Source organism: Chiloscyllium plagiosum, unplaced genomic scaffold (genome assembly GCF_037043375.1).
Source record: "Chiloscyllium plagiosum isolate Xiang-an unplaced genomic scaffold, Cpla_swu_hap1 HiC_scaffold_1, whole genome shotgun sequence".
Lineage (NCBI taxonomy): Eukaryota > Metazoa > Chordata > Chondrichthyes > Orectolobiformes > Hemiscylliidae > Chiloscyllium > Chiloscyllium plagiosum.
This window is the reverse complement of record NW_028270139.1, coordinates 68,170,582-68,196,953: the sequence shown is the minus strand read 5'-3', so window position 1 is coordinate 68,196,953 and position 26,372 is coordinate 68,170,582. Positions and strand designations below refer to the sequence as shown.

The following is a 26,372-nucleotide window of genomic DNA, read 5'->3' as shown; positions in this document are numbered from 1 at the left end:
AGGAGCAGTAGAAGGTCATTCAGCCTTTAAACCTGCTCCATCATCCAATATGATCATGACTGATCATCCAATTCAGGACTCTGTTCCTGCTTTCTCCCCATATCCTTTGATACCTTTAGCCCTAAGAACTATATTTAACTCCTCCCTGAAATCATGGCCTCAACCACTTGCCGTGGTGGAGAATTCCATAGGCTCACCACTGCCTGGATTACTCCTCAGCTCAGTCATAGATGGCCTACCCCATGTCCTTAGACTGTGATGCCTGTTTTTGTACTCCCCTGTCAAGGAACATCCTTCCTGCATTTACCCTGCCTAGTCCTGTTAGGATTTTATAGACCTCTATGATATTTGCCTTCAAGAGAAGTTTTGAAGACTAACCCATTGGTATAGATCCCACTTTCCTCAATATTAGTGCCAGTGCCCAACTTTTTCCATACTAATCTTTGAGTCATTTATTAATCTCTTTAACCTGACTCATCCTTTACCAATTTGCACATGGAAGCATAAGTGTGGGCTGCTGCCTGTTTTGAAATGCCACTTTGTCTGTTGCTTATAAAAGACTGAAGTTTTCTGTGACCAGCAAGCAAATGACAACTGATTGTTGCTTTTCCATTTGCCTACAGACTTTCTGTAGCATTTTTCACTGGAAGTTTCAATCCACCAACAATTGAACAAATATAGCACCTTTTTACAATCCATGTGGACCCTACAGGAATGAGACAATTGAGTACTTCCTTCACCAATCTAACTAAATATTGTTAATTAGCAAAGCACAGTCTGACCAGGAAATCTTAGGATATTTCAATTAAATATCGCAACTGGAAACAGAAAGTAAAATAAAATCAGTAACACAATTAGATTAAGAGACAAATGAAAGAGATGAGAATTTTTTTTTAAATTTGCATTTTTAAAATCTCCAGCAATTACTAAATTTTTTTAAATGAGTCCAAATGTATTACAGTTAATTTTTAAAGTTATTTCATTGTGGTTGTTTGGCTGTAACTAAGACTGACCAAGCTGTTAAAAGAGTACTTCCACTGAATGGACAAACACCAACATTTTCTCACCTATTTACTATGTGTCTATCAGGTAAGCACAATAATGTCACACTCTTCATGAATTTCAGTAGCAAATACCTCTGCAAGATGCTGTAATTATGCAGCTTCTGCAGGAGCAGGGCATCCTGAATTGCAGTTCTATGATTTTATGCATTTTATTGTATCTGCCTCTTTTGTCTCTTTTGCACATTACATGTGACTATTAAGAACATGGAAGCAAAAAAGGATCTTAACATGCACCAAGCCTGTCCCACCATTTATTGTGATCTAGGCTAGTCTTGGCTATGAACTCCACTTTCCTGCAGGCTCCTCCTATCCCTTGTTCCTGAGAGAGACAAAAAGGATTTTTCTAACTTCATTTGAAATGTATTCAATGGTGGTGCATCCGTCACAATGAAAGATCTATCCTTTAACCCTTCCTTTTTTTCTGATCTACTTGTTTCCCTCAGCAAAGTCATATGAAAATATGCCTAACTTCATTTATATACTTTAGTGAGAATACCCAGTTTTAATTATCTGCTGCATCACTCAGTCTCTGTATTGTCCACAGTTGTCACACTGCTTATTTGATATCCAGTGCAGAATGAGTGGTATTTTCCTCTGGCTAAATATTTATTAATTTTTGTGAGCATACCCCAGCCTGCCTCCAAAAAAGACAACAAAACCATGTAACCCCATTCAAACTCCTTGGCAACTGATTTGAATTCGTTTTTAATCAAATCTAAAATGTGCAGACACATTTGAGCCCATTTTGGTAACTCTTTTATGCTGCTGTCCTAATAAGCTTCATGCTTAATAGAGTCATAGGGGTTTTTGGGTATGGAAAGAGGCCTTTTATGCCATCATGACCATGCTGGGCATCAGCTCCTGTCTGCCCTAAACCAACTTTGCAGCATTTGCTTTGAGCCTTGTATACTGTGACACTTTACAGCTTGATCATCCAAATATGTAGGATGGATTCCTGCTTCAACCACCCTTTCAGGCAGTGAGTTCCAAACGTTCACCTTCCTCAGGGAGAAATCATACTACCTCCCAGACCTTCTACCCTATATCTTAAATCAATTCCCCTGGATAATGGTTTGCTAATGGGAAACATTTTCTATCTACACTCTCTATGCCCAACATCTCAGTCAGGTCCTCCCTCAGCCTTCTCCATTCTAAGGAAAATAACATGAATCTATATCATCTCTCTTCAAACTTTAAACCCATAAAACAATATGGTGAGACTCTTATGCACCCTCTCGAGTGCAATTACACCCTTCCCACTGTGAGTGTCCAGAACTGCACACAATATTCCAACTGTGGCCTAACTAATATTTTACATAGCTCCATTATAACCTCCCTACTCTTGTATTCAAGACTTTGACTAATAAAAGCAAGTATCTCAGATGTCCCAAAGTTCTCACATTTTGGATTTGTGCTGTTTCTTTAAATCCAAATAGTATCTGAGAATCACACCAAGTGAAGGGGCAATATTGCACAGTTATCTGATGGGATGCAATTTAGTCTGACACCACAAGAGCATAAATAGCTGTAACTACTTGTCTGATTTTTTAAGCATACTTCTCAGAAACACTCCTGAGCTAAAGTTCTTTGGAACTGGCACATTTTCATAAAGAAATATAAGACTCTTGGTTTTAAAGAGTGTGTATGTGAATGATCAACCATTAGACTGTAGGTGTTTCCACAGCATTTTTGGTATCCTCCTTGCTTTTTAAACAGGCGTCTTTTGTGCTAACAAAGCCCAAGCAGTGATGGATCAGCTTGTCTATCTGTAGCTTGGTGCGGTCTGGAAGAACCAGTAAATCAGGCACAAGTGTACTTAAGTCACAGGAAGCTTGAAGAGGCTGAGGTCATTTCAATAAAATATTACCATAAGTGAGAAGATAGTTTTTAAGCCTTTAAGTGAGAAGACAGGCTTTGGAATTATTGTAATCTGAGCTCTTCATTCCTGTACAAGTGGATGACCCCAATTCTACTGGGTGAAAGTAGACTTTTTTTTCTCTTTAGTAAATGTGAAGTTGAAGATCAGAGAAGGTCTGAGTTTACCCAAGCAAAATCTGAAGTACCTCCAGCACTAATTTCATGCAGAAAATTAAACTAGAACAGCAAAAAGAAGGCACCTTGCTTCACAATTCTATTTTGCACAATATGATTTATTAAAAATCTGAAATTAAAATTGTTTTAAGTTAACAATCATAATTCTGGAATAAACATTTCATAAAATATTCCTATGCAATATTTTTTCACTATACATTTAGTCATTTAAAATAGCAAAAATAATGACTAAAACAATTAGTAATTTGGGTGTACTGTAAATATGAAGGGATGAGTCAGAATTAAGAATAATTAACAGCACAGGCTTTGTCTATAAATTATTATTTTTAAAATTGAATATTTAGAGAAGGCATTCAATAGGGGCAAGATGTCAGTATGGAAGCAAATAAAAGATCTGTTTTCTCTTAAATTGCCAGTGCTCAGTATGTTTGAAATTCTATTCTTTGTTCCTAGTCAAATATTCTCAGATAGCTCTGGTACTTCAGTTATACGGAAGTTAAAGACTGTTTTCTTCATCTTATATAAACTATATTTGTGCATTTAAAATGTTTGATTTTCGGGACTGGGATTAGACTGATAAATCACATTGCCAAACTAGTGGTGGGGACTGTTGGTTTCCGCTTGCCTGAGGACGGTACATTCCACCTGCTAGATGCCAGAATGGGGGAACATAACAGTTTCCACGGAGGAATATTCCAGGTGACTTCGGCGGTAGCAGATGGGAATCGAGACATCCGTTCGCTTCAAGAAAGTTTTCTTTTCTGTGTGCACCGTAAATAAGTCAGTTCGTTACCCCGGAATGCATGTCAAAAATATGGAAAAGTAAAATGTGAGAAGTTGGGCCAAATGATCCTCCTCAAGGTCCAGCTGGGAATAGCCATTAGCTCGGGGTTCAGATGAGGAGTTCCATCCGTATTTACCATTTATCCCGTTAATCCGGAGGTCTACTGTTAGACTGGGAATGGTGAATTAAACTCCACCCCGCTGTTTAGCGCGGAGGCACTTTTACCACCCAGTCCTGTTCCCAGGTGACTAACTGGGAAGTGCGATCTTCCATCTGCAAAGGAGGAAACAAGTGCTCCCAAAAGGGCGGCGAGATTCATTCTTGGTGTCTCACAGCGTGATGGATTTCCGGAAAGCTCTCCCTCCCTAGAAACCGGCGTTGCTGTATAGAACTTGCTCGGCGGGCTGCGCGGAAATGCTTTGAGTCTTCAGCCGGTTCTGAGTGAAGTCGGTGAAGCTTTTGCCTGCTGCGAACGGCTCTGGCTGTAGGGTGTAGGTGAAATACTGCTGGGGCATCAGAAAGCCCTGGGCCTGGCTGAGGTGTAAGGGCTGTGCATTCTGCAGGCACCCGGGGGAGCTGTAACCGGGCGGCGGCGGTGGGTGCCCTGACTCGGCTCTGCTGATAGAGAATCTGTGAATGGAGCCCCCGGTTGAGCTGGAGCTAGTGGCAGTGCTCGACTGCCTGGATGGGGTCCTCAAATGTGTAAACGTTGGGATCATGGGAATGGTCTCTGTTTGGTGGCTCCTCATTGAGAAACGTATTGGCTGCGGATTTGGTTGCTTAGGTCTAAGGCAAGTACAACAGTACACAGCAACCAGCGAACCCAGGATGATAAAAGCAATGAATATGGAGCCGACAATAAGAAACGGCATATAGACAGGCTCTGCAGAGAAATAAAGAAGAATATTGAATTAGTAACCAGCTCAGGGAGTAAGATATAGAAATTCAGGGGTAACTATCCTCATAACCAAATACTAATTATATTTCGAGAGATTGCAAAGTGCTGGTACACGTTGACAGATCCTAAAAGAACACGATCTGCTCTTGATGAAACCATGTTGACTATCTGAAAACAAATTGTTGCTTGCTGGATGATTATGGGCGGCACGGTGGCACAGTGGTTAGCACTGCTGCCTCACAGCGCTTGAGATCCGGGTTCAATTCCCGCCTCAGGGACTGACTGTGTGGAGTTTGCACGTTCTCCCCGTGTCTGCGTGGGTTTCCTCCGGGTGCTCCGGTTTCCTCCCACAGTCCAAAAGATGTGCAGGTCAGGTGAATTGGCCATGCTAAATTGCCCGTAGTGTTAGGTAAGGGGTAAATGTAGGGGTATGGGTGGGTTTCGCTTCGGCGGTCGGTGTGGACTTGTTGGGCCGAAGGGCCTGTTTCCACACTGTAATGTAATCTAATCTAATCTAACATCCCTAACCCCCAGAGCTCAGCAAAGTGAACATCACCTCATGGAGTAAGAATGTATTTACTCATTGCATGAGAATATATTCATGCAGGCGACAAGAATTTCGGGAGGAAGTGGTGGTTCAATGGTATTATCGCTAAACTATTAATTCAGTGACCCAGCTAATGTTCCGGGGTCCGTGGTCCAAACCCTGCTGTAGCAGATAAGGGCATTTGGATTCAATTTTTAAAAATCTAGAAGAGCCGAATGATGATCATGAAGCTATTGTTGATTGGTTCGCTAATAAAAGTCAGTCAAGATTAGAGTGGTGCTGGAAAAGCACAGCAGGTCAGGCAGCATTCGAGGCTACTGCCTGACCTGCTGTGCTTTTCCAGCACCACTCTAATCTTGACTCTGATCTCCAGCATCTGCAGTACCCACTTTCGTCTGACTAATAAAACTGTTGTCCTTAGCTGGTCTCGTCTACACATGACTCCAGATCACAACATGTGGCTGACTCCGAACTGCCCTATGGGCATTTAGAGCTGGGTAATAAATGTGATGCCTACATACCGTGGATGAGCTGTATTTTTTTTAGAAAAACAAGTTATCATCAATAAAAGGCTTTTTGTGAAATATGATCTGTGTTATTTTCTAAATAATATTCAAAACGAATCCAACATTCTTCTCTATTGGTTAAGAACATGAAAAGCAACTTTTTCCCAAGTTTGAGCCAAAAAAACACTGCAAATGCTGGAATCCAAAGTAGCCAGGCAGGAAGTTGAAAGAACTCAGCAAGCCCGGCACCATCAGGAGGTGGAGAAGTCAACGCTTCGGGTATTACACCTTTCCCATTTTTTCTTGAAGTTCTGGATATTATAGTGTCATCAAGTTTGTGGATGACAAGACACAGTGAAACAACAGCACGAGCAGTTTGTCTCTAAACAGAGCACGTTAAGTGCCAGTGTATGGACCGAGTGATGTGCATAGACCAGTATCAGCCAGGACACAGTACAGCGTGAACGGCTTTACCGAGCGAGCACACATTTTGTGGGTGGCCCAGCACCTAGCATGCTCCTTTGCTCACTCCAATCCAGGCAATGAACATGGAAAGCCGAAACGTATCACCGGTGAGCACAACTCTCGTCCCTCTACCAATTTAAAACAAACCATCTTCGCATCTAAATGTCGAGTTAGAAAACGGCCGTTCTCTGCTGATCTGGAAACTGATACCGCTGAGTGGGGGGGGGGGGGGGGGGAGAGAGAGAGAGAGAGAGAAATAACCTTCCAGGCAGCGACGTGTGTGTCATTTTCGCACGAAGTGAAATAGAAATTCCGTTAAAAAGGTTCCCACTGTTCATTCAAGATAGGAATTACTCAATTCCTGTCGTACCAGCGAAATCCCCAAAGAACAAGGAAATCGGTGTTATTGTCAGATTCATTCATGTCTGTGTGACACGTACTGTTTACCTTTGCCGGACACTAGTGTTAAAATGGTTTGTTGCAGACATTGGGATAGCCTTCTTCAGCCTTTTTCTCTTACACCAATAATTATATGGATAGTTTGGTTCGCCCGTTGTTTGCAACTGTTTCACCCAAGAACCAGAAAATGCCGAGATACTGACGTTAATCGATCCTGCTATATAAATCCTTGAACTGGCTAAGTCAGAAAAAAAATCAGAACAAACTGACGCTTTTCAAACGAGTCTGTAACTCCGACTCCAATATGCCAGGTTTAGGATGCATTATTTTCAATAGACAAGGATTTGAACACTGTGCGAAGTCAAAGTGATTGTTACAAAATGGTATTTTGCGTTATAATCCCGAAATATTCTCATAACAATTTAGAAGCAACACGAAAAAAAAAATTCAATCTCAATTTTAAACCCGTCCCAGGGTCTTCCCAGTTTGTACATTCCTCGGTCAGCAGTAATTCTAACACATTTCTTTCACACCATCTTTTTAAGGATGCGTTTGACCTGATGCTGTTTCAAATTAATTTTACAAGTGTCTGTGCCTGCAAATGATTTGAAATCGATAGCTGGCCCTGTCGCACAAATAAGGGAAAACGGCAGCATTTATGATTCATTCTGTCTGCCCCCTGGTATTTGGCCGTGGCCCCAGCACTTGTTGGTTCACAATTTCATTCCAGAAATTATTCTGTGGAAATCCATCCAGTTCTGACAGTAACCCTAATGGAATTAAGCCAATTGCGGCGTTTTGATTTCGCTCGCTGTCCCTACTTGTTGCAGTTGCCGGACCCCCCCAGTGTACCTGCCGCCTGAGAGTGGGACATGTGAATGTTGCCGACACCGCCACCCAGTCAGCTCCGAAGCCAAGAATTCGCCGTGAATTTTGAAAAACGTTTTCCGCCGAGAGTGGATTCCTCGGCGCTAATCCCACCCCTCAGTGTCGGATATTAGATTTCTACCTGCAGTAAACCGGGAGCGGAACTCTGCAAATTTAATAGCGAGTGGAAAAAGTTTGAGATCCATCCCAGGAGATCCATCAGCGTCACGTCCTGGGGTATTGCGGTTGTATTTGATAGCAGGAAGGAATGTAAAATGAGATTGGCTCTCTCAGGGTTATCAATACAGAAGCTGTCACAGACACTGGTTTAGGCTGGCTCAGCTTTCTGTCCCTTTATACATGGGGCTAATGCAATTTCATGCTCATCCGATTCACTACAAATTCACATCCCAGTATAAGCACACCACTTAAAGAGACACTATCCCTTCCCGTGTACCCATCCATCTCCTGCTGTAATAGGATCTACCATAAATTAAACTAATTTAACTTGACACCCCAATCCTTGCGCACATCACTTCACAGTCTGCAACGGATGTTTGAATCTCAATACCTGTTTGGAATCAAATATGTTATTAACTTTTTATAAAGTGCACATTGTAAAGAATGGGAGGCGGCAACAACTCAATTAATTATTTTAATTATTTTTTTGAAAAGTACTAAAATTACTCCCAAATGTCCCTGGAGAGATAACCCCTCGCCCTTGCAGGTTTTTGCCCATAGAATGGTGAGTTCCGAGCTAAGTTACTGCAGCAAGTTGATTAAAAACCATTTCATTTCTCCCCGTTTCTGGGAATCTAACTCCACAGGAGAATCCAAGAGCGAGCATCTTGCATCAAGGATTCTGAAGACTGACCACCCGCTGGCCAGATTTTGCGAGTAACCTTCCTCAAATCAACAGATTTTAAACTGAGACTTCACATTCAACACACAAATGATTGCAGTAACACAGACTGTGTTAGGGCGATGCTCCCAGCGATGGCGAGAGTCACACACGACTATAACATTCGCAAATTAACCAAGAATAATTTGATTCTTGATTCAAATTATTAGAATCGTGCCGGAAAATTTCTGCGGGGACGATTTGCAAAAAACCAAAGCTGGGGTTAAAAAAATTGCGCATGTGGGAAAAAATACAAAATGTGACCATCCTAGGAATGTGATTTCAGGGGTTTATTAAAGAGCAATCATTAATGGGGAAAAGAAACTGTGTATTTCAGAGAGAATAAATGCCAAACCTAGACTAAAGTCGCACTGTTAGGATTAGATTTACTTTTTCCTGTTCCTGGTATTCAGAGTGAACGGATCCACTGTCCAAGAGTCAGAAATGCCATGGACCCCAGTCTGTCCCGGGAAACCGGCGTGTTCCCCGTCTGCAGTATAATCTCCGCTGGGAAACCGTAAAGACAAACTTTAGGGAACTCAATGTTTTCAATAGCTCTCATCACCGCGAGCTTCCCCTTACACAAGTTGGTATTTCAATCGCGTTTCGCGGCACTGCATTCCACCCGAGCACCGGTTATTCAGAAAGACCGTGCGCAGTGTCTAGCTGCAACCTCGGCTCTGGCTCTCCCGGGGGTGGGCGCAGTGGGTGGGGGGCTGACACTTACGTGCTGAGTAATCGGGGTTCTGCTGCTCCCTGTCGTTGGTACAAAGCCCCTGGTCCAGCCTGGCCTCAGGGGCCGCGCAACAGTAACGCAGAGAACAAGAGCCGCAACAGGTCGTGGCCTCCACTGTATCATAATCCTCAGGACACTGGAAACCTTCGTGCCATTTGCCCGCATTGTCAATCCAGCCGTGGCAGAACTCCCCCTGAGCACCGCAGATGCCAACACTCCAGGCGAAGAGGCCGAGGACCAGGCAAGGTAACAGAACCAGCATCCTGCCTGAGTCCGCTGGACGATCCGCTCGGCCCGGGTTCACTGCAGCGCAACTGTTTCACTCAGCACCGTCTGGTTCACACTCATCCTAATTCGGAAAGTTCTCCTCACGGCACGGGTATAGAACTTCATAATAGGGCCATCATAAGGCCAAGATGCCCCCCCCCCCTTTTTTTTGAAGAAGGTTTGCAAATAAAAGTTTTGTAGTCCGTTGCCGAGACAAGTTTTTCTAAGCAATGCTTTCCATTTCCTAAACAATGAGCGGGCTCTTTTAAAATTGTAGCCTGCAGGAATATCCTGAAAGTCTCATCGTTAGCAGCAAAACACCAGGAAGAGATCCCCAGCAAACCTCAGGTGCCTTGATTCAGGTCAATGCAGATCGACCCGAGGACTCAGCATTTGTCCTGTTTGCATTAGCAAATGGAAGGCAAAAAAAATGTTCAGCTGAGGTTAAAATCATTTGTGAATCTGATCTGTTCCCCCCTAGCGCCTAATGGTGTTTGGCACATAGAACTGCCCTTTACAGACAAAACCTTTCCTTGAACCATTAACCGCTGACAACCAGTTGCAAAAAAGTCCCCTCCCCCATCCAAATATTCTTCGCAGTTCCTTCAGAGTAACGCTGGAGCTTCCCGGGGCTGACGGACCCAGGCTCTGGCCAGGGATTCCACACTCTCTGACACCTCCCTCTCTGGGGCTCCAGCCCCGCCCAGCCGAGAGGAGCCGTGGAGAGCGCGCTTCCGACGCCCGTGCCCGCGCCGACTCCCCGCTGAGCGCGCACCCGTTTGTGCGCTTCCTTGAGCTTGAGTGCGCGCAGTAAACGCGCGGAAGCACAGTTGGGAGCTATTTCAATTTGTAGCAGTAATTTTAATTCAAATTTGGGACATTTGAGTAAGATTCAGTCAAATGGTAAAACCCTGTGGAGATTTTTCCGTGTCCCTCAGAGACGATCGCTTGCGTTATTTTTTTAATACATTGGGTATTGGCTGCTACCTTCCAACTCGAGCTGCCGTTGAGAAGATGGTATAATAGGGCCATCATAAGGCCCTTTTCCTTGAACCGCTGTAGTCCATGTGGTAAATGTACTCCAGAAACATAAAGAGCAATAGGACCTAAAGATGTAGTAGAATTGTAGCTGGTTTGGTCGGTTAATTCTCCTCCACATTCAATGAGATCATGTATGATCAGATAATCCTCAACTCCATTCTTGCCGAGAACTCTTGATTCTCTTACTGATTAACGTTAAAAATCACACAACATCAGGTTGTAGTCCAACAGGTTTATTTGGAAGCACTAGTTTTCGGGGCACTGCTTCTTCATCAGGCGATTGTCACTGGATGAAGGAGCAGCGCTGGGAAAGTTAGTGCTTCCAAATAAACCTGTTGGACTACAACCTGGTGTTGTGTGATTTTTAACATTTTACACCCCAGTCCAATACCAGCACCTCCAAATCATTACTGATTAATAATCTTCTCAGCTTTGAGTACACTTAATGACTCAGCCCTATAGCCCTCAGCAGCAAGCAATGCCTGCACAGAATTTCCAGTGTTTTGCTGTAACTTTGTTGGAACTTACCAGTCCCAAAGAATATGATAAGTGATGGTCTACAGCATTTAAGACCACTAGAGTGTGGTGCTGGAAAAGTGCAGGTCAGGCAGCATCCAAGGAGCAGGGGAATTGACATTTCGGGCGTAAGCCCTTCATCAGGAATGAGGCTTGTGGAATGAAGTTGAGTTCATTTTCATTTTCCCACAAGCCTCATTCTTGATGAAGGGCTTATGCCCAGAACATCGATTCTCCCACTCCTTGGAAGCTGCCTGACCTGCTGTGCTTTTCCAGCAACACATTTTTTAATAGATATTTTTATTAGAAATTTAACATTTTTACAAGTTTACAAAAATAAACAAAACTCTCAAGTACAAACATTGATATACAATTAAATCTTAAATATACAATAGCCAAAATTTAACAAAAGAAAAAATACAGAGAAAGACAAAAAACAAAATTCAACTAACTACTAATCTACGAGGAGAAAATGAGGGCTGCAGATGCTGGAGATCAGAGCTGAAAATGTGTTGCTGGAAAAGCACAGCAGGTCAGGCAGCATCCAAGGAACAGGAGAATCGACGTTTCAGGCATAAGCCCTTCTTCAGGAATGAGGAAAGTGTGTCCAGCAGGCTAAGATAAAAGGTAGGGAGGAGGGACTTGGGGGAGGGGCTTTGGAAATGCGATAGGTGGAGGGAGGTCAAGGTGAGGGTGATAGGCCGGAGTGGCGATGGAGGGGTCCAAGGACCTGCATGTCCTTGGTGGAGTGGGAGGGGGAGTTAAAGTGTTGGGCTACGGGGTGGTTGGGTTGGTTGGTCCGGGTGCCCCAGAGGTGTTCTCTGAAACGTTCCGCAAGTAGGTGGCCTGTCTCCCCAATATAGAGGAGGCCACATCGGGTGCAGCGGATGCAATAGATGATGTGTGTGGAGGTGCAGGTGAATTTGTGGCGGATATGGAAGTGTCCCTTGGGGCCTTGGAGGGAAGTAAGGGGGGAGGTGTGGACGCAAGTTTTGCATTTCTTGCGGTTGCAGGGGAAGGTGCCGGGAGTGGAGGTTGGATTGATGGGGGGTGTGGACCTGATGAGGGAGTCACGGAAGGAGTGGTCTTTTCGGAACACTGATAGGGGAGGGGAGGGAAATATACCACTGGTAGTGGGGTCCTTTGGGATTTTCGCTTCCCCGGTCCCCAACACCTTATCTTCACCATGGACATCCAGTCCCTGTACACCTCCATCCCTCATCACGAAGGACTTAAATCCCTCCGCTTCTTCCTTTTCCGCCGTACCAACCAGTACCCTTCTATTGACACCCTCCTTCAACTGACTGAAATGGTAAAACGCCATCCCATACTCCCAATTCCTTCGTCTCCGCCGCATCTGCTCCCAGGAGGACCAGTTCCAAAACCGTACAACCCAGGTGGCCTCCTTCTTCAAGGACCGCAATTTCCCGCCAGACGTAGTCGACGATGCCCTCCACCGCATCTCTTCCACTTCCTGCTCCTCCACCCTTGAGCCCCACCCCTCAACCGCCACCAAGACAGAACCCCACTGGTCCTCACCTACCACCCCACCAACCTCCATGTACAACGTATCATCCGCCGTCATTTCCGCCACCTCCAAACGGGAAGGTTCGAAAAGCCCAAAAGGAGAGATACAGGGTCCACTTTAATTTCCGTTCCTAGAATTTCTGTCAGGGTACTTGCTACTTTAGTCCAATATCTACGGATCTTATGACAGGTCCATAGGCAATGTACAAGAGTGCCCACCTCTATTTTACATTTGGGACACATTGGAGATGCTCCTGCCTTAAATTTTGCCAATCGAACCGGTGCTATATGGGCCCTATGAAGTATCTTCAGCTGGATAGCCTGGGTTCTGTTACAGATGGTAATTCTTCTAGCATTTTCCCAAATGTCATTCCATGTTTCTATAGAGATTTCTAGTCCCAAATCCTGATCCCATGTTTTAAGCAGATTGTCTATATCTCCTGATACTTCATCATGTAGTAAATGATAAATAGGACTGACGGAAGATACCCCCATTGGTCGTAGCACTCTACATTCTCTATCTGATTTATAAAGACTATCTAATAACATAGTTTTCTTCTGTTTATAGTCTCGAATTTGGAAGTATCAAAAGAGGTCTCCATTGGGTAATCCGAATTTCTGACGCAGCTGTTCAAAAGACATCAAGACCCCATCTTTAAATAGGTCCCCAAGACATGAGATACCCCTGGATCTCCAGAGTTTAAAAATGGCATCTGTTAACCCCGGTTGGAATCCCCATGCTCCCACTATCGGCGCATAGGGGGATGTTTTATGTGAGTTGCCATCATTTTGCCGCATTATATTCCAAGCTTTAATTGTGTTTAGTATTATAGGGTTTTTACAGTGATCCATAATGATTTTCCTCTTGTCTGAAAATAAAAGGTTAATAAGTGGGTATTTTACTTGAGAAGCCTCGATGTCCAACTAGATTGATTGTGGATCAGACAAGACCCAATCAGCTATGTAACTTAATAGGGAACTTAACTGATATTTCCTAAAATCTGGGAAGTCTAATCCTCCCCTTGCCTGTAGAAGCTGTAGCTTCTTCAGCTTAATGAGGGGCCGTCTATAATTCCAGATAAAGGAGACCAACCAGCCATATAATTTACGTAGTGCCAGCCTCGGCAGCATCACCGGAAGCACTCTCATAGGTATAGGAGACGGGGCAGGACATTCATTTTAATTAGTGCTATTCTACCCAGCCAGGAAATTGAAAGGTCTCCCCATCGCTGGAGGTCCTGCCTTATCCTTTCCAGTAAATGCACAAAATTAGCCTTATACAACTGACCAAATACTGGGGTAATAAAAATGCCTAAATATAAGAAACCCTCCAGGGACCAACGAAAGGGAAAAAGGGATCCCTCACTAAGTGGGGTATCATAGCAAGGCCACCCATTGGCATAGCCTCCGATTTTGAAAAATTAATTTTATAGCCTGAGAATGCACTAAATGTATTAATAACTTGGATTAAGCGAGGTACGGACATCAGAGGATTACTGAGGAATAGAAGAACATCATCTGCATAAAGGGTAATTTTATGTTTACCTGTACCAATCCTCGGGGCCGTTATATTAGGATCCGCCGTATAGCTTCTGCTAGTGGTTCAATTATTAGCGTAAATAACAATGGCGAGAGCGGACATCCCTGACGGCAGCCCCTACCCACACTGAAGCTATCCGAACCTAATCCGTTGGTAACCACAACTGCTTTAGGATCACTATACAATGTTGAGACCCATTTGGGACCTTTCCAATGCCAAACCTTTCCAATGTGTAAAACAAATATGACCATTCAACCCTATCAAATGCCTTTTCCGCTTCTAATGAAACTACCACTCCTGGTATCTTTCCCTAATGGCAGGCTTGAATCATATTCAAAACCCTTCTAATATTATTGGATGATCTACGGCCCTTAATAAACCCAGTCTGATCCTCCTTTATGATATGTGGCAGTACCCTTTCTAGTTTCAATGCTAACGTTTTAGAAAGGATTCTAAAATCTACATTTAGTAAGGATATTGGTCTGTATGACGTACAATCTTCTGGATCCTTTCCTTTTTTAAGGATAAGAAAGATAATTGCCTCTTTCAGCAAAGGCGGGAGACAACCCTGACTATATGCATAGTTATACATGTCCATAAGTGGACCAGCCAATATTTCTGTAAATTCTTTATAGAATTCAGCTTGAAAACCATCTGGGCCAGGTGTCTTACCGCTCTGAAGTTGCCTGATTGCGTCAAGTATTTCTTGGACTGTTAGGGGAGTATTTAAGACCGATACCTGTTCCGGAGTTAAGCCCGGAAAGGTCAAATTTTTTAAAAATGATTGCATCCTCCTAGTCCTGTCTTCACAATCCTGCGATTTATATAAATCAGAATAAAATTTTCTAAAGATTACGTTAATCTTTTTATGATCATGAGTCAAAATACCCGTACTTTCCTTGATAGACGTAATAGTTTGAGGGGCCTTTTCTTTCTTTGCAAGAAATGCTAAGTATCTACCCGGTTTGTCGCCAAATTCATATAACCTTTGTTTTGCAAATAATATTTCCCTCTTAGCCGTTTGGGTAAGCGTAGTGTTTAGAGCTGTCCTAAGGGCCGTAACCCTTTGCAATTTAATAATAGGTCTATCAGTGTATGCTGTTTCAGCTGCTCTTAAGCGAGCTTCAAGCAGACGCTGTTGTTCTCCCTTTAATTTTTTCTGGGTCGCTGAGTAGGAGATGATCAAACCTCACGCGTAAGCTTTGATGGTCTCCCACATCATTGATGGGTTGCTAGCCGTACCTAAATTAATTTCTAAAAAAGTTTTAAATTCTTGAGAGAAGTACTTTACAAATTTACTATCTTTCATTAGGCAGGGGTCCATACGCCAATGCCGAGGGGATGTCCCATTGTTCCTCGCCTTGGTTTCCATATATACAGCAGCGTGGTCGGAAATTGCTATACTGCCTATTTTACAGGATGATATGGAATTTTTAAAAATTGAGGGGGCAAAAAACATATCAATTCTGGTATGACATTTATGTGGATTGGAGTAAAAAGAAAAATCTTTGCCCTGTGGATGAAGACTTCTCCATACATCTACTAATCCTAATTCTTTATTCAGATCCACCAATTGTCTAGATCTGGGAGATACTCCTGCAGTACTCTTGGGAATCCTACCTATTTCTGGATCCATAATACAATTAATGTCTCCCCCTATAATTGTATGACGGGCACCAAAAGCCATCAATTTTGAAAAGGCTTCCGTTATAAATTTAAAGGGGTGTGCTGGGGGGCAGTACAAATTTAAAATCCCATATTCCTCTCCATTTATAAGGGCTTTAATCAAAATATATCGTCCAGATTCATCTTTTATCTGATTTAGGATTTTGAAAGGAAAATTCTTCTGAACAAGAATAACAACTCCCCTACTTTTTGAGCTAAAAGAAGAAAAAAAGGCCTGATCAAATCCACCCTGTCATAATTTCAAGTGTTCTTTATCCAACAAGTGTGTCTCCTGTAGGAGAGCTATATCAACTCTTTCCTTCTTAAGATTTGATAATATTTTCTTCCTTTTGACTGGCGAATTACTCCCCTTGACATTCCAGGTGCACCACTTAACCAACTGATCAACCATAATCGTCTGGGCAAATCCAAGACCCCTCAGGAGGGGAAACCCTATCCAGAACATCCCGAGCATAGAGCATATGAAATTCACAAAAATAAAGGCTCTCTAATACACTCACAACAGTATAATAAAAAACTATTTCTAAATAATAAAAAAAATATAAAACGTATTTAAATGGAGATTTTTCCCCTTGCTCCCAGGGGGTGTCACTTCCTTTCCAAAAGTCCATCGCATCCTCTCCTAACCAATGCCCCACCCTTGACCCAGGTGCTCCTCAATAGAATGAGGAGAATTCAGATATAATACAAAGCTAGAGTTAACAGTGAGCACCCTACCCCCACCCACCCCACCACCCATACCAACACCTGGATATATTTGGTAGTGTTAATACCATGTATAAACATATATAACTATAAAATTACAACCTCAACAAATAATAATTAAATATAATAATACAAAATAACAAGGGAAAACAACCCCGCTCCTAGAGACAGAGGTAAAATAGAATAAGGTAACCACCTTCCCCCACCAACATTAACTAAACACCCTGGCTTATATATATATATATATATATATATAATAAAAAAAACAACCCCAAGGGGGGGAGAAAATCGTTAAATAGAGAACAAATAAATAAATTCCTCTTCCCACCCCCCAAGATAATATTAAACAGTAAGGTAAGAAAAAAAGAAAAAGGGGGGGGATATAAACCGGAGTGGGGGAAAGGCAAACTAACATTCATTATCTCTTACAATTTATCTAAGAGAGTCCAAAAATTCCTTAGCCTTTTCTGGCGATCCGAAGTTATACAGGAATCCTTCATGGTTAAAGCGTAGCGTCGCTGGGTAGCATAAGGAGTACTGAATATTTAAGTCCCTTAAATGCTCCTTCACCTCATCGAATGCCTTCCTCTTTTGGACCAGAGCCGGGGAAAAGTCCTGGAATAACATGATCTTGGATCCTTTATAGATCATAGCTTGGGAATCTTTTCCAAGATTTCTAGAAGCTTCTAGGAGTATCTGCCTCTCCCTATAGCTCTGCAGCCGAAACAGGACCGGGCGGGGCGCTGGTTCGAGCCGAGCCCACGTATTGCGACCCAGTAAGCCCATTCTACCCTTACCTGGCCTGATCCAGCCTCCAGATTTAAAAGCTGTGTTCGAGAGTCTGGACCTGATCCACGGTCGATTGCGCTGTAGTTTCGGAGGTCGCGGCCTTTAGCTCCGCCCCTCCGCCTCGGCGCTCGATTTCTTTAATGTCTTGGTCGTGCTTTTGCAGCGCTGCCGAGAGTGAGTCCCATCAACTTCGGGATTCATCGATGAAAGCTTCAATCTTCGCATCGAGTTTAGAGATGATTTCCACAAGGCTCGCCACCGTAGGTAAGTCCCCCGAGGCGGTTGTGGACGCCTCTGCTGCAGCTGGAGAGGGTGGGGGAGGGGTTCCTGCTTGCTGAGAGCTGCGGGCTCACTTCCCTTTGGTCATTTTTACTAAAGATTAGATTGTTTAAATTTAATACTAAGCAACTAATTAAATTAAACAGCTATTTTGAATGATTTGGTGAGTGTGGTGGGGGTCGGTGACCCACTTTACCCAAGTCTTGGGAGGAGCACTGTAGACCCAGACTTGCTGGGTCGCCGCCATCTTGGATCCCCCAGCACCACATTCTTGACTCTGATCACCAGCATCTGCAGTCCTCACTTTCTCCCATAAAACATGGGAGCAGAAATTAGGCCATACAGCCTATTGAGTCTGCCTTACCATTCAGTCATGGCTGATATGCTCCTCAACCCCATTTTCCAGCCTTCTCTCCATATGCCTTCAACCCATATCCCTTCAACCAATTAAAAATCTATCTAACTCCTTCTTAAATTTACTCACTGTCCCAGCATCCACCGCAGTTTGGGGTAACAAATTCCACAGACTCACAACTCTTTGGGAGAAGTCATTAATAAGGTAGATCTAAACTCAGGGTGGCACGGTGGCTCACAGCTCCAGGCGTCGGGTTCAATTCCTGCCTCAGCTGACTGTCTGTGTGGAGTTTGCACATTCTCTCTGTGTCTGCATGGGCTCCCTCCAGGTTTCCTGGCACAATCCAAAATGTGCAGGTCAGGTGAATTGCTCATAGTGTTAGGTGCATTAATCAGGGGTAAATATAGGGTAGGAGAATGGGTCTGGGTGGGTTACTCTTTGGAGGGTTGGTGTGGGCTTGTTGGGCCAAATGGCCTTTTTCCATACTGTAGGGAATCTAATTAGAAAAAAAATAAACTCAAGGAAGAGATTCCACACAATTCAATTTAAACAATTTAATTTAAATGTTTAATATTGTTACTTGTACTTGGGTACAGTGAAAAGTGTACAATGTCACCATGCTCTGGTGCCATCTTGGGTTACAGAATAAATTACTGAATAAATCATATACATTTTAAAACACATAATACATTGATATTAAATTGATGTTACTGAAACTCAAACAGCTTCAAAAAGTTCATCTTTTCCTCTCCGTAAAACTTCACCCCCTCTGCTCCCCCAGTCACTGCAGTTTATGGGCGGCACGGTGGTTAGCACTGCTGCCTCATAGCGCCAGAGACCTGGGTTCAATTCCTGCCTCAGGGGACTCTCTGTGTGGAGTTTGCACATTCTCCCCGTGTCTGCGTGGATTTGCTCCAATGTCCTCCTACAGTCCAAAAATCCTGCAGATTAGGTGAATTGGCCATGCTAAATTGCCTGTAGTGTTAGGTGTAGGGGAATAGGTCTGGGTCGGTGGGGACTTGTTGGGCCGAAGGGCCTGTTTCCACACGGTAAGTAATCTAATTAGTATCAATCTAATCTAATTAGTCTGACATCATACCCGTGGTCCTGCCAATGTGCTCCTTTTCTGCCACCACCATTTATTTATTGCACAGAGTTTCATATTAAACATGACATATATACAGCAGGAACAATTTCACAGCTCCAGATTCAGGAAAGGCACACATAATTTTGAGATTTATAAAAACATTCATTGGTCACATTATGAAAACTAGTCAAAAAGAACTAACGTTGCCAAAGCACTATGAGGTATTCAGTTTGAAATCAGTGCCCCTGGCATCAAGAGATTCTGAATAAAACCACACACATTAGTGTATTTTACAAATCCAGATCTGGAAATAAATTTGGATAAGCACAGCTAGAAGCTCGTGCAAGGTGTATGATGCAATAAGATAATGGGCCCAACCAGATTAAGAAGCGACACATGTCAAATGGTTGTGCTAACATTTTCAAGAAAGACTGGTAATGTGCCACCACTTGGTCCTGCTATTTATTGGGGAGAGGTGAGAAACCAGACATAAAGGGTGCCATTTTGCACATCTTATAAATGAAATGTCATTGCCATTTATTTAATTAAGTGTAGTACATTGAAACTGGCAAGTAGAGGAGGTTCTGAAAACCCTCTGAATCAGACCTCCCAACATGAATCTCTTAAATTTCTGGAGTACTCCTAACCTTGTTCTCCTGTTTCCTTCTCCTGTTTCCGTGTACTCTTTGTGATCACAGCAACATTCTATAGCAGACCACCATCTGCTGCTATTTCTATTGTGTGCACCTGCTAAGGCCCTCATATTTTGTTGCTTCACCTCTTCACATATGTGCCATCTGTTAGGCACCACCACACCAGTCCACTTTAACACACAGTCCTCACTGTCCCTTCTTCATTTTGAACAATGGTGTACAATCTACCCAGAAGCAGATCCGCCACAGAAAAGAGAATCATCCTATCACTTAGAAGTGGAACAAAAATATAGCCACAGACAGGAGTGTTGCACCTGGTGAAACTGAAGGATGCATTCTGCAGGATGTTTGCCATCTTAACGTCTTTGACTGGACAGGTAGGGTTGTGAACAACAATGGTATTAGCATATCTTATGAATCCAGAGCCAAACTTGATGTTTCTGTACAAATCTTGAATACAATAGCAAAACAGCAGTTTGCGGATGGAGAGAAGAATATTGCAATCATTTCTGGTATTACATTACAAGTGGATTGCAGTGCTAAAAGCTAAAGGTGACACTTGCACATGACCTTGATGTGCAGACCAATTCAACAGTTTGGTAGAACCCAACAGTCAAACCAAATGACTTCTCCTGAGTATGTTTTGATTGTCCCCAAACTGGCAGTAGGGCAAAGATTTGTTTCTACTGTTGCAAAAAGACTTGAAAGTTTGGGTGCTCACATTTAGTGACAGAACAATCCACTAAGACCAGAGATTTGAGCAAGTTCAATTTGGATAACAAGTTTAGAAGGAATGCCTTGGGAAATAGTCATGTAATCTTGCCTAATATCTCCCTCACATATTCTAATATCTCCCTCACATATTCTAATACTTCCCTCACATATTCTAATACTTCCCTCTCATATTCTAATACTTCCCTCACATATTCTAATACCTCCCTCTCATATTCTAATACTTGCCTCACATATTCTAATATCTCCCTCACATATTCTAATACTTCCCTCACATATTCTAATACCTCCCTCACATATTCTAATACCTCCCTCTCATATTCTAATACTTCCCTCACATATTCTAATACCTCTCTCAGATATTCTAATACTTGCCTCACATATTCTAATACTTCCCTCACATATTCTAATACCTCTCTCACAAATTCTAATACTTCCCTCACATATTCTAATACCTCCCTCACATATTCGAATACCTCCCTCACAAATTTTAATACTTGCCTCACATATTCTAATACCTCCCTCACATATTCTATTACCTCCCTCACATATTCTAATATTACCCTCACATATTCTAATACCTCCCTCACATATTCTAATACTTGCCTCACATATTCTAATACCTCCCTCACATATTCTAAGACTTGCCTCACATATTCTAATACTTGCCTCACATATTCTAATACCTCCCTCACATATTCGAATACCTCCCTCACATATTCTAATACTTCCCTCACATATTCTAATACCTCCCTCTCATATTCTAATACTTCCCTCACAAATTCTAATACTTCCCTCACATATTCTAATACCTCCCTCACATATTCTAATACTTCCCTCCCATATTCTATTACCTCCCTCACATATTCTAATACTTCCCTCACATATTCTAATACTTCCCTCACATATTCTAATACTTCCCTCACATTTTCTAATACTTGCCTCACATATTCTAATACCTCCCTCACATATTCTACTACCTCCCTCACAAATTCTAATACTTGCCTCACATATTCTAATACCTCCCTCACATATTCTAATACCTCCCTCACATATTCTGCCCAACTGCATCTGCAAATTCTTGCCCTTAGGCTCCTCTCATCTATTTCTTGGTCCATCAGGTACAGTGGTTGAATACGAGCTTGGGAATATTGAGCACACACTGTAATTTAATCCTGTTCTTGTGTAGATTAGCACAAAAACCAATGTGCCACATATTTCAAAGCCAGCTATAAGGATCTGTCCTTGGAAAGTTACCAAGTATATGTGTATACCAGCAAGGACAACATGCCAGTTAGTGTACTCATAACCTAGTGCCTCATTTTATAAGGCCAGCCTGAAAACTGATAACTGCACCATCACATGCCAGCCAAAAAACTATGTAGAATATTGGTGAGCATCAAGGAGTCTGGCTCACAGGACATAAAAACAATGTTTCCTCTCTTTGTATACAGCCCCTCTGGGCTGAGGATGATTTTCTTCCATGAAGAATTATGATTCCTGTTAAACAGTGTAATGCTAGACAGCCATGGGTGCTTGCAGATGCCAGTTGGTGAGAGACTCTGTTTCCTCACACTGTTTGTGCTGGACCTCCATCTGACCCATTTGGCAATGCCTTAAGATGGTTGGCACTTTTGCGATTTATTCTTCTCTGGTTTGAGAAGTCCAAACCAAGTAATTCCCATGAATCGGTGAGGATGTTGCATTTTTTTGGGCTGCATTGAGAAGATTCTTGTAGCGTTTTCTCTGTTCTCCTGGTAATAGGTTGGGTAGAGAGCTTGTTCTGAGCGTCTTCTATCAGGCATGTGGATGAATGACCTGTATAATGCTGTGGAAATCAGTGACCAGTGCCTCCAGGCTCAGGGGTGTTGATATTGGAGAACTTCTCCTGCCATTGGATTTACAGGATTTACAGAGGCATTGCTAGTGATGTTTCTCTCAGAATTTGAGAGGCTCGCGCTCTGACACATACAAAGGACAGGTAGCACCATTGCTTTGTAGATTATGAGCTTGGTGCTGATTTTAGAACATAGAACATAGAAATGTACAGCACAGAACAGGCCCTTTGGCCCATGATGTTGTGCTGAGACTTAATCCTAATATAAAATATAGTAACTTAACCTAGGCACCCCTCAACTCGCTGCTATCCATGTGCATGCCCAGCAGTCGCTTAAATGTCCCTAATGACTCTGCTTCCACTATCTCAGCTGGCAACACATTCCATGCATTCACAACTCTCTGCGTAAAGAACCTACCTCTGAAGTCTCCTCTATACCTTTTCCCTAATATCTTCAAATTATGACTTCTTGTACCAGTCAATCCTGCTCTGGGGAAAAGACTCTGGCTATTGACTCCATCTATTCCTCTGATTATCTTGTATACCTCGATCAGGTCTCCTCTCTTCCTCCTTCTCTCCACAGAGACAAGTCCAAGCTTATTCAACCTTTCTTCATAAGGCAAGCCCTCCAGTCCAGGCAGCATCTTGGTAAACCTTCTTTGCACCCTCTCCAAAGCCTCTGTATCTTTCCTATAGTAGGGTGACCAAACTGGACACAATATTCCAAGTGTGGCCTCACCAGGGACTTGTACAGCTGAAGCAAAACCTCACAACTCTTCAACTCGATCCCCCTGTTAATGAAAGCCAAAACACCATATACTTTCTTAACAACCCTATCCACTTGGGTGGCAACTTTGAGGGATCTATGTACTTTGTGGACAGCACAGTCGCTCAGTGGTTAGCACTGCTGCCTCACAGCGCCAGGGACCCAGGTTCAATTCCTGCCTCGGGCAACTGTCTGTGTGGAGTTTGCACATTCTCCCCGTGTCTGCATGGGTTTCCTCCGGGTGCTCCGGTTTCCTCCCACAGTCCAAAGATGTGAAGGTTAGGTGAATTGGCCATGCTAAATTGTCCGTAGTGTTATGTGCATTAGTCAGGGGTAAATGTAGGGGAAGGTGTCTGGGTGGGTTGCTCCTCTTCGGAGGGTTGGTGTGGACTTGTTGGGCCAAAGGGCCTGTTTCCACGCTGTAAGGTATCTAATCTAATACTTGCAAACCCAGATCCCTCTGTTCCTCCACACTGCCAAGAATCCTGTTTAATCCTATATTCAGCATTCGAGTTCAACCTTCCAAAATGCATCACTTCGCATTTATCCAGGTTGTACTCCATCTGCCATTTCTCAGCCCAGCTCTGCATTCTGTCTATGTCGCGCTGCAGCCTGCAGTAGCCCTCTATACGATCGACAACACCTCCAACCTTTGTGTCATCTGCAAATTTACTAACCCACCCCTCAACCTCCTCATCCAAGTCATTTATAAAAACTACAAAGAGCAGAGGCCCAAGAATGGAGCCCTGCAGAACACCACTCAACACTGGCCTCCAGGCAGAATACTTTCCATCTAAACCACTCTCTGCCTTCTGTCAGCCAGCCAATTCTGAATCCAGATAGCCAAATCTCCCCGTATCCCATACTTCCTGACTTTATGAATGCGCCTACCATGGGGAACCTTACCAAATGCCTTGCTGAAGTCCAAATTACCACATCCACTGCTCAAACTTCATTGACCTGTCTTGACACCTCCTCAAAGAACTAAATAAGGTTTGTGAGGCATGACCTGCCCCTCACAAAGCTATGCTGACTGCCTTTAATCACACTATGCTTTGCCAAATAGTCATAAAATCCTATCCCTCAGAATTCTTTCCAAAACTTTGCTGACCACAGATGTAAGACTGACTGGTCTGTAATTGCCAGGGATTTCCCTATTACCCTTCTTGAAAAGTGGAACAACATTCGCCTCCTTCCAAACCTCCGGTACGACTCCAATGGAGAGTGAGGAAGCAAATATCCTAACCAATGGCTTAGCAACCTTCTTTCTCGCTTATCAGAGCAGCCTAGGATAAATCTGGTCTGGCCCTGGGGACTTATCAATCTTAATGTTTTCCAAAATTTCCAGCACATCAACTTCATCAATCTTGATCTGGTCAAGACTGTATCCCAGCTCCTCAAAGTTCTCATTTACAACAAGTTGCCTTTCCTTGGTGAAAACCAAGGCAAAAAACTCATTTAGGGTTTCCCCTATCTGCTCAGACTCCACGCACAAGTTCCCTCCGCTATCCCTGATCAGCCCTACTTCTCCCTGATCATTCTCTTATTCCTAACATATGAGTAAAATGCCTTTGGGTTCTCCCTCATCCTTCTTGCCAAGCCTTTTTCATGCTCCCTCCTGGGTCTCCTCTGTCCAGTTCTGAGCTCCTTTCTAGCAGACCTGTAATCCTCTAAAGCTGTGTTAGATCCTTGCTTCCTCCACCTTACGTAAGCTGCCTTCTTCCTTTTGACGAGAAATTCCTCTGTTCTCGTCATCCAAGGTTCCTTAATCTTACCCCTTCTTACCTGTCTCAGAGGAACAAATTTGTGCATCACTCGCAACAACTGCTCCTTAAATAGTCTCCACGTGTCTGCTGTGCCCTTTCTGTGGAACAATTGCTCCTAGTCTGTACTTCCCAACTCCTGAAAGCGTCATAATTCCTTTTCCCCAATTAAATATCTTCCCTTGGTAACTGCTCCTTTCACTCTCCAAGGATATGCTAAATGTGAGGCAGTTGTGATCACTGTCACCAAAGTGCTCTCCCACTGCGAGATCTGACACTTGTCCTGGCTCATTGCTGAGCACCAAATCCAAAATGGCCTCACCCCTCGCTAGTCTGTCAACATACTGAGTAAGGAAACTCTCCTGAACACACCTGACAAAAACGGCTCCATCCAAACCATCTGCACTTGGGAGGTTTCAGTCGATATTGGGAAAGTTGAAATCACCCATAACAACAACCCTGCTACTTCTGCATTTTTCCAGAATCTGCCTGCCTATGAGATCTTCAATCTCTCTACTGCTATTAGGTGGTCTGCAGAAAACCCCCAATGTGGTGGCTGTTCCCTTGCTGTTCCTAACTTCCACCCATACTGACTCAGTAGACAGACCTTCCTCAACAACCTTCGTTTCTGTAGCTGTGATGCACTCTCTGATTAGCAATGCAACACCACCTCCTATTTTTCCCCCCTCCCTGTTCTTTTTAAACGTTCTAAACCCTGGAACATCAAGCAACCATTCCTGCCCCGTGAAATCCATGTCTCCATTATGGCCACAACATCATAGCCCCAAGTACTGATCCATGCTCTAAGTTCGTCACTCTTATTTCGGACACTCCTTGCGTTAAAGCAGACACATTTTAACCGATCCCTTTGTTTCATCACGTGAGAAACCTTCCTGATAGATTCAATACATCCTGTCACTGTCCCATCTGCAACTGTCCTCCTCTCTGACATGTGGCTCTGATTCCCACCCCCCTGCCAAACTAGTTTAAACCCTCCCGAATCACACGAGCAAATCTCCCATCCAGGATATTTGTGCCCCTCCAGTTCAGGTGCAACCCGTCCTTCATGTACAGGTCCCACCTTCCCCAGAAGATATCAAGGTATCCCAATGGTCTAGATATCTGAAGCCCTCCCTCCTGCACCAGCCTCGCAGACATGTGTTAAGCTGCATTCGCTGACTGTTCCTCACCTCACTATCTCGTGGCACTGGTAGGAAACCCGAGATCACTACTCTAGTCGTCCTGCTCTTCAGCTTCCAACCTAACTGTCTGTAGTCACTTTTCAGATCCTCAATCCCTTTCCTGGCTATATCATTGGTGCCAATATGTACCACGATTTCTGGCTGCTCACCCTCCCCCTTCAGAATCCTGTAAACCCAATCGGTGACATTCTGGACCCTGGCACCAGGGAGGCAACATACCGTCCGGGAGTCCCATTCCTGACCACAAAATCTCCTGTCAATCCATCTAACTATTGAGTCCCCTACCACTAGCGCTTTTCTATTTTCCCCACTTCCCTTCTGAGCCACAGTGCCAGGCTCAATACTAGAGATCTGACAACTATAGCTTTCCCCTGGTAGGCTTTCTCTACCAGCAGTATCCAAAACAGT

At 43.4% G+C, this 26,372-nt stretch overlaps 1 protein-coding gene and 1 long non-coding RNA gene across 2 annotated transcripts in view; one reads left to right on the top strand and one right to left on the bottom strand.

The window, feature by feature from the left end:
- Nucleotides 1-3,193: 3,193 nt before the first annotated feature.
- On the bottom strand, nt 3,194-10,234 carry shisa3 (shisa family member 3). Its single transcript, XM_043692087.2, has 2 exons — nt 9,211-10,234; nt 3,194-4,783 (listed from the first exon to the last, which is right to left on the bottom strand). Exons 1-2 carry the CDS (start codon nt 9,479-9,481, stop codon nt 4,266-4,268), a joined length of 789 nt encoding a protein of 262 aa, XP_043548022.1. The 5' UTR covers nt 9,482-10,234; the 3' UTR covers nt 3,194-4,265.
- LOC148152139 (uncharacterized) overlaps nt 9,328-26,372 on the top strand; it is a 28,676-nt gene continuing 11,631 nt past the window's right edge. Inside the window, exons 1-3 of the long non-coding RNA XR_015757303.1 lie at nt 9,328-9,465; nt 13,139-13,343; nt 17,454-17,554. This is a non-coding gene — a long non-coding RNA (uncharacterized LOC148152139). The remainder of the gene's footprint in view (nt 9,466-13,138; nt 13,344-17,453; nt 17,555-26,372) is intronic.